This window comes from Panthera onca, chromosome B4 (genome assembly GCF_046562875.1).
Source record: "Panthera onca isolate mPanOnc1 chromosome B4, mPanOnc1 haplotype 2, whole genome shotgun sequence".
Classification (NCBI taxonomy): domain Eukaryota; kingdom Metazoa; phylum Chordata; class Mammalia; order Carnivora; family Felidae; genus Panthera; species Panthera onca.
In genome coordinates, this window is record NC_138345.1 from 102,917,068 (window position 1) to 102,930,568 (window position 13,501).

General features: G+C 36.7%; 1 protein-coding gene across 1 annotated transcript in view; it reads left to right on the forward strand.

Moving 5' to 3' along the window:
- The first annotated feature begins 3,912 nt into the window (after positions 1–3,912).
- Positions 3,913–13,501, forward strand: part of OTOGL (otogelin like) — a 146,825-nt gene continuing 137,236 nt past the window's right edge. Inside the window, exons 1-5 of the mRNA XM_060656875.3 lie at positions 3,913–3,988; positions 5,066–5,105; positions 6,296–6,344; positions 11,067–11,133; positions 12,790–12,888. Of these exons, the coding sequence (XP_060512858.3) occupies positions 3,913–3,988; positions 5,066–5,105; positions 6,296–6,344; positions 11,067–11,133; positions 12,790–12,888 (331 nt within the window). The remainder of the gene's footprint in view (positions 3,989–5,065; positions 5,106–6,295; positions 6,345–11,066; positions 11,134–12,789; positions 12,889–13,501) is intronic.

The following is a 13,501-nucleotide window of genomic DNA, read 5'->3' on the forward strand; positions in this document are numbered from 1 at the left end:
GGTATTATTTCTTAAACTTGGTATTAAAATATTGACAAGAAGAAACTGGAGCTGTAGGAATATTACTTCTTTCAAGATACCAGTTAGATATGGCAAATCAATGGCATCATAGTAACCTGAAAAGTGAATGTCCCTATAAAATATAACACATTAACTTCTGGGAGGGAGCTTTAAATTGAAATCATGACAGACACACCTATTGCTTATGACACACAATCATGTTTTTCTTCAGAAAAGCTAAGACAGATGCCATTTGTAAATTAAATTACATGAAACATCCCGGAAATTGCCAAGCAACACACCCCTGAGAGCACAAATAGAATACTGCAAAACTATCTTATAATGCAGTTAAGTTCAGGTGGTTAAAATCATGTCAAAGATATAGGATTCTTTTTGTTTGCTCAGTGATAACAAATTCCGGATAAAATCACTAAACCTGAAATGTGCTAGGTTGAGTAAAGCAAGTGAGGAATAATTGCATTTCACTGGTAGAATATGATATGATGGGAATGAAACGTTATCTACTTTAGATTTGGTCTCAATGAATGAAAAATGAGGGCTCTATAAATCACCAAAGACGTTGCTTTTTCTCAAGGATAATGAACTTCATTAAAAATACACTCCCCCTTTTTATTATTGATGTATAAGGCCAACATTTTCCCATTTTTGCCAGTTGTTTTTAATGTGGCATGTTGAGGCCAGTAGGCTGTCAGGTGTCGACTTTCTAAAGATCATATTCCATGTGGGAAAATGTGCAGTGCTCCTGTAGCAGAAAGGGAACTGTGTATTCCATGCATTATGTAGTCTCCTCAGACTTCTTATGAACTTAATATCTCTTCACGAGCTGGTAGCTGACTCACTTTGTGCCAAAGTTCCTTTGTCACAGTAGAATGAAATATAAAAGCTGTCAACTAAATTTTGACAGTAATAACTACATGTAACAACAGTCATAAATTCCTTTCTTGTGGCTCTGGGTCTAATCTTTTATCTAAACTCTGTTCTATTGTTGCTATTCATGGAAGTCTATTTTGCCTATTTTCACGCAGCCTACCATTTAGTGTAATGAGTTCATGATGTAGTTAGTTGAAAAAGACCTTGGGATTTGTATTGTTTTCTTTGCCACTGTTCACTCTCCTTTACTAATCTCCTAACTTCTATAATCCTGGGTGGAGGAGGAATAGAAAAAAGCATCCCTGAAACCTCTATCTACAAAAGAATAGTCACCCCGAATATTTCTGTTACAATTTCTATTATTTTCTTTACCAGACAAAACAATTTCTAGTTTTTAAATGCACATAGTTCAAACCAGAGAAACAGTAATAAGAATGCCAGATGATATAGGCTTGGAATTTTCAACTTTAACAAGTTAAAATGGCTGTGATATTTTTGAATCGGAAGTTTAAACATACAGTATGAAATTTGAGGTGAAAAGTTCCAAGTTGTTACATTTGAATTAAGAACATAAAATATCCAAGTTTATGTTAGAAATGAATACTTTTCACTTGGCTTTACACTGCTGTTTACTAACCCTTTTCTCATCAAGTTCTGGTAATGTTTAGAAAAATCTATGAGTATGATAGAAATGTTTATTTTTTTGAATCATGAAATTTAACCTTGGTTTCCTTTTCAGATTTTCCCACATGTGTGTCACTTGTGAAAAATTTTAGGTTCAAAGAAAAAAGTCAAACAATTAATAGAGAGGGAAAAATCCTAAAGTATGATTTATAGATTATTCATATTTTAAATTTTTTTTTTTTTTCAACGTTTTTTATTTATTTTTGGGACAGAGTGAGACAGAGCATGAACGGGGGAGGGGCAGAGAGAGAGGGAGACACAGAATCGGAAACAGGCTCCAGGCTCCGAGCCATCAGCCCAGAGCCCGACGCGGGGCTCGAACTCACAGACCGCGAGATCGTGACCTGGCTGAAGTCGGACGCTTAACCGACTGCGCCACCCAGGCGCCCCAGGATTATTCATATTTTAGATTGACTTACATGGGAAACTAATAAGCAATAGTTTCTTGGCATGACGCCAAGAAAAACTATTTAAATTAAGGAGGGGGCTTAGTAACATATATTTGTTATGTGCAATTTCTACCCTTTCCAGAAAGAGTCAATAAGCATTCTGCATAAACGAAATTGCTGCTCTTAATTTAAAAATCTTTGGAAGAAAATTATTGTTTTCTAAACAAGTTTCAAGCTTAATTTTTAAAATTCACATCTTCTTAGTATCTAGAATATTTTATAATTTTGATTGTGGTTGAGTAGATACATATTTTTGGACAAATATTTAGGGTGTAACCACAAATAGCTAAGCCTATCTGTTTAAAATTATATTAATTCATTGTCTAATTAATTTAAGAGTAATGACCAACAACCTTTCAATAAATATTTACTAAACACATACTATACTTAAATTATTTAAACCTATCTATCAAAAATTTAAAATGGGTGTACATATGCAGGGGTGTGTGTATGTGTGTGTGTAGACAGATGCATAGGTACTTACAATTTTGATGAATTATATAATGTGTTTTCACGCTAAAAACATGAATTTATAGGCAAACATCTTCTCCTGACTCATGGAATTGACAGTCATGTAGGCAATGGAAAGGAGTTAAAATTATTTAGAACAAGAGTGAAAGATCAGTGAATTTGGGACTCAGGCAAGGAACTGTTTATATAGTAGATACTGGCATGCAGTATATTAGAATGTCAAGGATACTGCCCTGGAAACTCATTGCAGAAGAGGTGTCTGAGTACAACAAGATGTTAAGAACTAACTGCCTGTTTTTCCATCTCAAAGGTAGTTCCTGTGTAGTCAGACATTCCTTACCACTGTGTCTCCATCTGGTAAATGAGTCCGATAATAGTGGAGGTAGTGGATGGGATCTGCTATAGGGAATGTGCACCCCTTGTATAAGCATGACTTTCACTCATTCACGGGGTTTAGGTCATCTCTGTAGGGTTCATTATGAAATATTATGATGATTTGATATATGATATATGATATATTTGATATATGATTATGATTCATAATCAAATATTATGAATATTATGATTAAATATTCTCTGATGCCCACCTAGATAGTCACTTCCAGAGAAGAGTGTGCTTACTGCTGGGATAAGAAGCTCTCTCATGTTGTCTAACTGGGCACCTGTCGTAGAGGATGGCAAAATGGAGTGGGAAGGGAGGGTCTTGAGGGCTTTACTTTACTTTAGTTTCTTTGTGAAGTCAGATATTAGAATATCAGCTTTTTGTGTTATTTTCTACTTCGGTTGTAGAATGTTTAACAGAAAGATCTGTGGGCACGTGCATATGGCAACTTAAACTACATTGTAATGGGACTTGAGTTGAAAACATACGCACATCATCTTAGTTTACTTTTCACTTCTAAAGAAAACGTTACGAGAACATCTAGACATTCTAGAAACAATTGATACTATTTTATTTCACCCTTTTTTCTCAAAGGACAGGTAATTATTTATTGTGAATAAAACACACATAATAGATCAACAATTAGGAATCATGGTTATCTTCTGTGACATCAGGAGATAACAACAGGCTTTTTGTGGGTTTGATGCTGCTGTCTTGTTTAGAAGTTGTGAAAGACTAATATAGGCCAAAGAGGAGTATGATGTGCAGAAGCAGGGTAGGGTGTAACTAATACGGGCTCAGGTAAGCAGCTGCCATGCATCACTAATGAGAGACTCAGCCAAAGAGTTGCCTGCAAGCTCTAAAGCTTCAGATGCTGTATGTAGTTAGAAAGACTGGAATTTCCTTTTGAATTACGTTGTTACAAAGTTATATTTATAAGAATTTGAGCACTCGACGAATGCGCCAACTTCTAAGATGCTATCATAGTAAAGACCGACAATTTGGTTGCATTTCAGGGAGAAAGGCTCCACTGAAATGAACATTGTGAGGAAACTCAATTTAATGATACCTCGGAGTATATTCTTGCTTCATTTACTGTTGTCATTACAAGGTAAGAAGTTATATGAAATTTTTACCTGATTTTATTGTGTGTTCGTCTCTCTTGCAACTGATACGAACAGTTTTCCCTTACACTGGAAGGCACTTTGAAGTCACTGGAATGAATAGATACTAAATGACCCCCAGATCATCTTTTTCAAAGTTCTTGGTAATGTAGATAATTTTGGGACTTTAGTTTTTATTTGTGTCTTTTCTTCAGATGTTAAAATCATGCTTTTATTATCATAAGTAACTCTACTGGAAGAAACTCTGATTCTAATTTTTTCTTTTCTAAAAGATGATTTAAAATGGTTGTCGATATAACTTAAACATTTGAAATTTTATAATAAATAAAGAGAAAAAGATTACCTAAACTTTCTTCATGCCATCAACCCAAGAATGGTGAACAGTTATTGTAAAAAGGACTTTAACATTTGGGGCTAAAAATTGATTTTCAATGATTTTTATAACAATTTTATTTGTAAATTAATACGTATAGAATATTTTCATGGAGAAAGCATTTATTTACATCCACTTATTAGTTTTTAATCCTGAAAAGAGCTGTATATTTTGAAGCTTGTAGGGGAAGTGAGAGAAATTACTGAAACATAAGACTAGAGGGGTCATGGACTCAATCTTTCAGTCCTTGTAGTGACAGAAATTCCAAGGAGATAATGTCATAGAGTATTGACAGCTGGAGGAGACTTTAAAGATGGACTTGTCCAACACCATCATTTTTTTTTTTTTATGTGTTTGCTCTCTTGCTTAAACTTGGCATTTGCTAAGTGGTAGGACCAAGACTAAAATTTGGAGCTCTGACTCCAAATCTAGTGCTTCTCCCACTGTATTTATTATGTCTCTACAAATCTAGGTACACTGTTCCTTCTGTCTGGGTTACCAGTTACTTTGATGACTCACAGGGGTATTTGCTGCTCAACATCCTCTAGAAAATGCAAAATAACTCCCAGCAAAACTCAGACTAAGTTTTAGAATTTAGGTTACAATGATTTGTTTAGTAACCAGAACATATGACCTCCATATATGGATAATTTGTTCCCCATTCTTATACGTGTATATTTATCTCTGGCAGGATATATTTGTGCATCATCCATCTTGACGAAAGCATCTAAGTGAGTACTTCTTGTTCTTTCTGTCCTCTAAAACATAAGTTAATGGGAATGAGCAGAGCTCAGCAGATAAATGTATCTGCTTTTGAAAAAAATAAACTAAGTATTTTACAAAATAAGGGCATGAGATGTAGTTCTTTAAAATATTTCCACAAATTAAAAATTCTCAGGCATTCATCTCCCTATTTATGAAGAAAAAGTGTTTCCTTTCATTTTAATTATAAGATGAGTTTTTGGTGGGGTCCAATGATGTAGATACTAAGGAGATAATACTTTCACTTCAAAGATTTATAAAGAAGTTATGTTCAATAATCCCCCCTTTTATATTCTTATTATTAATATACATTGTTGATTATAATCATGCTATATATTAGCATAGAGTAAAACAATTTTTTTTTTCAACGTTTTTTATTTTTTATTTTTGGGACAGAGAGAGACAGAGCATGAACGGGGGAGGGGCAGAGAGAGAGGGAGACACAGAATCGGAAACAGGCTCCAGGCTCCGAGCCATCAGCCCAGAGCCTGACGCGGGGCTCGAACTCACGGACCGCGAGATTGTGACCTGGCTGAAGTCGGACGCCTAACCGACTGCGCCACCCAGGCGCCCCGAGTAAAACAATTTTTAATGATAAAAATAAAATTGTTCTAGCACTAAATAATGAAAATCACTTTTTGAACTAAACCGATCTGCTTGATGGAAAGCAGAATTCTATTCCTCATTTGATTTTGATAAATCACAGATTGATGTGCTTATTTACACTAATGTTAATCTGTGCTTTATGACATGGAAAGGGAGAGAAGTGAATATCATGTCTGGAAAAAGTGAATGTGCTCTTGGCGAATACTTAACTCACGGGTTTTATGGTCATGTGGAGAAAATATCGTGTGTTGGTGTTACGATATTACGCTATTTTGTTTACTTCTCTATCTTCAAGTTCCTTCCTAAAATTCAGTTTACATCAGAGACCGGAGAGATTTGGGGACACTCTTGAATTTTGTAAAACGATACAGCACCGCCACCCAAATCTAACCCCTCCAAAAGGGGAGGGGGACCTTTTAAATGTTAAACCAAGAAAGACCTCTTTGATAAAGTGATGGAAATCAGGAGGAAAACATCAGCTCTCTCTTGGGAAAGGCTTGTTCAGGTTGCCTAGGGGCCTTTGACTATACAAGTTCTTTTTGTTTTCTTCCAGAAACGGGTTTAATGAAAATCGACAGAAAAGAGCTCTTTTAGCAGCACAGGTAGGTTATGCCTCAGATGGAAAGAGGCAGAGAAATAATCCATTCTGCTTCGGGACTCTGCTGTCACTTCAACAATGAGACCTTTGTGAAGGGGAAAAAAATGCTAAAAACAAGACAGGAAGGAGAAGAGGCAAAGTAACTTCTCTACTGCTTTTCTACAACCCTCAAATTCATGCTTAGTTCACGTTTACTTGTTCAGTAGAGTGCTTTTTTGCTATTTACCTCAGTTACCTATTGATAGGCTCACAGCATGTGTGGGAGATTGAATCTCATCTACATGCCAGAAATTTTTAATCATTTTAAAAATTAAGCACGATAGCAGGGTGATGCAATCAAACAAATACAAGTGAACAGGGGCAGAGAGAGGTCTACATGATCTGAGTTAAGTACTTGCAAAAAGGCATCAGAGGTGTCCTGATGTCCTGACAGACAGCTTTTATATTGTCTGACAAATCTCGATGACAGACACGTCTGGAGAGGTGACCTCTGTTTTTGGAGGGCAGGTAGCACTGAATCTGAGGAGGCCCTTCTGCTTGGGTCCCCTTATATAAAGGATTTGGGGTAACATAATTACAATATTTGCAAACTATGATTGGAATGTTCAAATAGGTGGATTTAAAAAATATTTCTCTATAAAAGATGGGTGGTAAAATAGAGAATCCTAACTTAAAGGTATTCATGGGAAAGTAATGTGATTTGAATATTTATATAGCGAACGGCTTATATATTCAAGGAGGCCTTTGTCAAAATCTGAATTGCAATCAGTTCTGCTAGTATTTTCTGGTAAGTGCCTGAATTTTTACATGTTTTGGTGTTAATTAAAGAGAACTGAAGATGGATTTGATAGGCCATTTGTGTCAATTTAGAGGACAGAACTAATTTACTATTATTCAGAAATCTTTTTTTTTTTTTTTGTAGTGAGATGGGCAAAAGATTGTCTTTGGAATGGAAACACTTTTTTCCCCCTTAAAAAGAGTGTTTTGTGTACTTAAGTACTTATGCATCATGTGAAGTGGTTAAAATGATGTTTCTCTGAGAAATTTAACTACATGTTTGTCAGTTGACCATGTAAACCACAGAAAGACATCAGCATGACTCAGTAGAAAATTCATTTTGAGAAAAAAATGCATGTTGGTGAACCTACTAGTTTCAAAAATCTGTGAAATAGACCCCAAAGTTGTCCCATGAAGTGACCTGTGGATAGGGTTATACTATTGTCCACTTAGGTATTTTTAGAATTTGTATGATTTACCCCAAAGGAGTTACCTGTGGTTAATAAGTGAGGAGCACACTTACCTTGTCTTGGTTTCCCATTTAGAGAGAACCTGTTTAACATCTGAACAGGTTTTAAAAGAAGAAATGCTGAAGAAGGGCAGTGAGGTCATCATCATGCACTGCATGAAATTTCACCCGTCATAAGTCCAGTCTTGCCCACTGATTCATAACTTCTGCTCTAGGAAGACAGAGCATCGATGGGTAGATACCTGCGAGAGTAAGGATTCAGAAATATGTTGGCAATGAGATGAAGGATGAGCAAAGAAAGAGTAGACACAAACCTCTGTTTCTCTGTGCTTCCCATCCTCCTGTGGGGATGTTATCAGCAAGGAGGAAGAATGGGCTATCATCTTGTATCAGTTATGTGAACGTATGCACCCACTGCCTGGACTTCTTTTGCACCTGCCTTACGTTTCAGAAATTTCCTCCTGAAAGCAGGTGCTGAGAGACTTAGGTACAGCCAATTTATTTGGGAAGTACACAAGTAAGGGAGAGAGAAAAGTGGAACCAGGAAGGGAGAAAATCCCAGAGTGTAGAAAGGAGGGGTTTGGGGGCTCAGTCTTGGTGGTGGTCCCTTTCAGAGAGGATGAGAGAGAATCCCAAGCAGGCTCCGTGCTGCCAGCACAAGCAGTGAGATCGTGACCTGAGCTGAAATCAAGAGTTGGACGTTCAACTGACTGAGCCACCCAGGCTCCCCCAAAATCTTTTATAGTCATAGTTCTAAACAAGGCTGGGGAGGCAGATCATTCCCATTTGAATTATGTGTGTTTTCAGTTTCATTGATATTTTTTGACGACATACCAGGGACCACGCTAGAGACATAAAATGAATAGCAGTGCCTATTGCCTAGATTCTAAATTCTAATGAAGGTAAGACTATAAAGAAGTCATTTCTGGGGCACCTGGGTGTCTCAGTCAGTTAAGAGTACAACTTCAGCTCAGGTCATGATCTCACAGTTCGTGAGTTCGAGCCCTGCGTCGGGCTCTGTGCTGACAGCTCAGAGCCTGGAGCCTGCTTCGGATTCTGTGTCTCCCCCTCTCTCTGCCTCTCCTCCACTCATGCTCTGTCTCTATCTCAGAAATAAATAAACATTAAAAAATTTTAAAAAGAAGTCATTTCTGTGTAACTTATTCATTGAATCTGACACCATCAATTACTTGCCATTATTTATATGACTTAAAAATAAAATGCTCTCCATTGTAAGTGTAAGATTCCATTCTGAGTTCAGGTTAGTTAAAAAGGTAAAAGCTATGTATGTGTCTTGTCTTAGCACTGGTGAAAAGTAGTGTGATGCATGGAATGTGTGGTAATTAGGATGCTTCCGTAATGAGGAGGCCAGTGTGCTAAGCACTTGTAGTTTCCATGGAGTATATATACCCTAAGTTAAGTGAAAGGATATGGAGAAAAAAAAAAAGGCTTGATCTTTCTTGTCTGGTGCATTCAGTTTTTGCCTAGTAATAAAAATCGGTAACTTGTTTACAACCCTTGTTCTATGCCTGGCACTGCTCTTTGTGCTTTCCTTATTCATTGCATTTAATACAATTCTACTCTTATTCCATTTTATAGATTGGGAAACTGAGGATGAGGAGGTTAAATAATTTGTTCAAGCGGCTTCTGGGTGGCTAAGTTGGTTAAGCATCTGACTTGGGCTCAGGTCATGATCTCACGGTCCTTGACTTTGCGCCCCATGTTAGGCTCTGTGCTGACAGCTCAGAGCCTGGAGCCTGCTTCAGATTCTGTGTTTCCCTCTCTCTCTGCCCCTCCTCCACTCATACACACTCTCTCGCTCTCTCAATAGTAAATAAACATTAAAAAAATTTTTTTTTCAAATAATTTGTTCAAGGTTATAAGCCTGTATGAGTCAGAGTTGAAACCAGTAGACAATGTTAGTGAGCATCAGAGATAATTCACTAGTGCTGAAGTAAGAAGATTTTGGTGCCCAGGAATATTGGTGGCTGTTAGATGCAGACAGCTGGAAACATTACGGCTGCAGAGAGAATAAAAACTTGCTGTCTTGGGGGAATCAAAGTCACAGACTATTGTGAATTTAACTTAGTGTGAAGACAGAGGCAATGGCAAAATGGGGAGATTGAGCAGTGAGGATAAAACCAGGGAAGAATGAGAACAGGAAATAATGGAATTGGAGGCATAGTGTGGCTCAAGGAGTTTAGAAAGGAGTGTTGAAGTGTGAGAAAGAGTGTGGGAGTCCTCTTTCCTGGAATGGGGCAGGTGTGGGTATTAAAAGAACAAGTCTTCACTGGAAAATGCCAAAATAAAACTGCATGTAGGAAGGAGACCAGGATCTGTTGAGGTAGGACTTTGTACCTGAAGTCACATTCCCTCTTCCCACTTTCTTCTTGTCCGTCAACCTTTCCAGTTTTTCTAACAACATCTAGTATTCGATTTGACACTTATGTGGAAAATTTTGGGAGCATGTGTTCTTCTGGTAAATGTAGAAATGCTATTGGAAAGGACATTGCCTCAGACCATACACTAAATTATCATTGACTTTGAATAAAAACCCTTAAGAGATTAGGCCTAGTAAACCACAATTATTTGCTTATAAGCTATATTGACCTCCAAAAATCTTAAGGTTTTATCTGGGTTTCTTACATAAATATAAATCTCTTTATTGCTAGGTGTCTATGTGTGAGGCATTATGGTGGAATTTTTACATACATCATTTTAATCTATTGTCATAACGGCACAATTAAGTAGATACCATTATTCCCATTTTACAGACAAGTAAAAGAAGACACGAAGAGGTTAAGAAACCTTTTTTTTTTTTTTTTTTTAAAGAACTTAGGAAACTTGCCTATGTCTATGTAATCGCAAAATCAAGACTCTAATCCAGGTCTGTCTGATTCCATAATTCATACTCTTAACCATTACCCTAAAGTGGCTGGGGGTCTATAAAAAGATATACTTAAATGGCCTATGAACTTCAAAGTGTCAGTTCTTTGGAGATGGAGGGTGACACACAGTGCCAAAGCAGCAGCTTCTGTGGATGGTGTCTTCACAAATGGCTCTGCAGGTCCTTGTCTGTTGGTCCATCAGCCGCATGCATTTTCTCCAGATCGATCTGCACTTGGAAATATCAGAGAAGAGCTACTTCTGTAGGCAAAGCAGTCAGTTAATGCAAAGATTAGACTCCACTCAGGCTCTTTTCCAAAGAGGAGAGGGAGGCAGGAGAAGAACTGAGCTCAAAGAGGAGAGAGACTTACCCAAGTCAGGTAAGAGGCAAAACCAAAGCTTGAAGTCACATCCTCTAACCACAACCCGAGGAGCCCTTTCTGCCTCATCGAGATGCCTCCATAAGTCAAGGACACAGAGTCAGCACTTTATAATTGTTGTATCTGTAACTATTTCTCCAGAGTTTCTAATTTGCTTATTTGGCTCAAATTAAATAATTTAACTATTTTGAATTCTTATTTCTTTCTCTCCAAGTTTGAAGCAACATCTCCAAGATATTTCTTCCATGAAGCTATTAATTGGGGTGAGAGCAAAATAAAAGGTTGGTGTCACGCCTACATTTTTCTGTTTGCTTTCTTAAAAGACCCCTTTGAGAAATACATTGAATTAACTATTGCCATTTAATGCATGAAGGAAACTGAGCCAAGGTGGTAATAATAGTAATAGTTAAGTTCACTTTATGTAGAAATTTGAATTATTTTTGTAAATTAGCAGGGTTAAACAATTAGATGAAGCTGATAGCTACATGATCAGGAAAGATATCACTGGGTATCAGCAAATTTCTTTCTGAGTCATTTACTTGTTCCTTGATTCCCTGACATCTTTATTCTGGCTTACCCACTTCCCATTTCCATTAAGCATAATGCTGATGATAGTTTGAAATTGAATTCCAACTTTTCCTTTTATTTAAAATAGCAACTATTCCTGGCTAGTTTTGGCTAGCCAGGAGAATAAACAGGGTTGTAAATAAATTTCTGAAGGAGATACATTTGTTTGTCTAGATATTTATTTATTTATTTATTTGATATTTATTTGTTGTAAAAATGTAAGATTGTGTTCTAAGATAAAATTTATAGGGAAAAAACTGCATTTAAATTTGTGAAAAACATGACTTTACCTGGATCAGTGGATCAATCAAAATCAAATGGAGACAGCTCATTTTCCCTCAGTTAAGAGTTAGAGAGAGAATTGTAGGTCTTTAAATGTAAAAAGACTTTAAATTGATGGATCTTAAAAGTAGAATAATAATAGGATTTTCTTATTGTTGACTTTGTCAGAATGGTGGTTAATTCATCACAGTTCGTTAACTGCCTTCCATGACCTTAACATATTCCTGAAAGGCTCAATCTTTAGTACTTCTTTATGGTGACTCAGAGATGTCTTCTCGTTCTCTTGATGTGTTACTTAAATTCTTCCTGCTTGAAATTTGCCAATTACTCCTTGTCCTCTCTCCTTTTTAGAGGAAAAAATTTCACTGTGATGCATTTGCATTTTAAAAACATACTCAGTAGCTCATAGTTTCTTGCTTCCTCTTTTCAGCATAATCCTTTGAGGCAATTTTTCTTTCCATGAAAAAGAGTATTTTTGGTGAAGGCCAGCCATGACTTTGGTTTATACCCATTAAAGTTAAGTATGAGTCAGGAAGAATGTATTATTTGTAATGGAGCCTGAAGATTAATTAATACACACACTTTGGATGAAATATTTAATTCTTTTCTTCAAAAATGGGAGCTTCCATTTGAGTTTTTTAATGCTTCACCTGATCCCTCGAGCTAATGATGGACACTATTCTTTAATACACTTGCTCCTGGAGATGGAGACCATTGGACGTGCAGCCAGGGCCAAACTCTGTCAACAGAATCATCTGCAGTTTGTGCATTTCTGGTTCTCATCATCTGGGACAGGGATTCCTTACATGGGAACTTGACCTTTCAATTGCTTGAAGGAAGCTAACCTTTGCTCTCAGGGTGGTTTGAGATGTGAAATCCTGTCTTTCTTGTTTCACAGCACACATAATGAAATGAACTAGATAGAGACTTGACAGGCTTAATTCTTTAGCTCATCAAGGCAAGAGGCCCAGGGTTCTGTTTGAATTTATAATGGTTACAGTTAGTCCAAGCTAAATCTTGACATTTTATGTTTATAAGAACTGAGGCATGCCAGAAGATAACTTATTTTTTTTTTTTTTGCCTGTCAGGTTCTTGTCCTCATGAATGTCTTAATGGAGCTTTCTGTTCTAAGACTGGTACATGTGACTGTCAAATATTTCAGGCACTTGGGACACGGTGCCAGATTGGTAAGTTTCAGGGATGCTTGAGGGAATTACAAGTCGAGGGGAACTTTAAGGTTAATTTGCTATGTAAGTGTTCAGCCACTGGGGATTGGGACAATCATATTATATACTAACTAGAGTGTCCATAATTCATTCCTATAATTTAGAAACAATGTAAAAGAAAATAGGTATCTCCACTTTCCTTTCTCACTAATCTCTACAACTTCCTCCAGCCTTTTTTCCACTTTACATTATATTAATCCATTAAACTACGTTCTTATTCATTTCTCTGTTGCTTTATAAATCAGATTTGTTATTTGGAGCCCTCATTCTTTTTGACTTTGAATTAACTGGACATTCTGTACATAAAATAGAAACAATTTTGAGAGCTCTTCAAAGGCAGAGGGTTTTTAAAAAATATTTTTATCCACAGTGTCTAGGATAAGGTCCAACATCAATAATGATAGATATTAATTTGTTTAATGGGTATTTATGGAATATCTATTAAATCCCAGGCCTGGCACTGGGGATATAATAGTGAGCAATATAGACATGTTTCTGCCCTCTTGGAGGTTACAGTCTAGAGGAAGGGACTGATGCACAATGGATACACATTAATTATACTTGTACCACATGC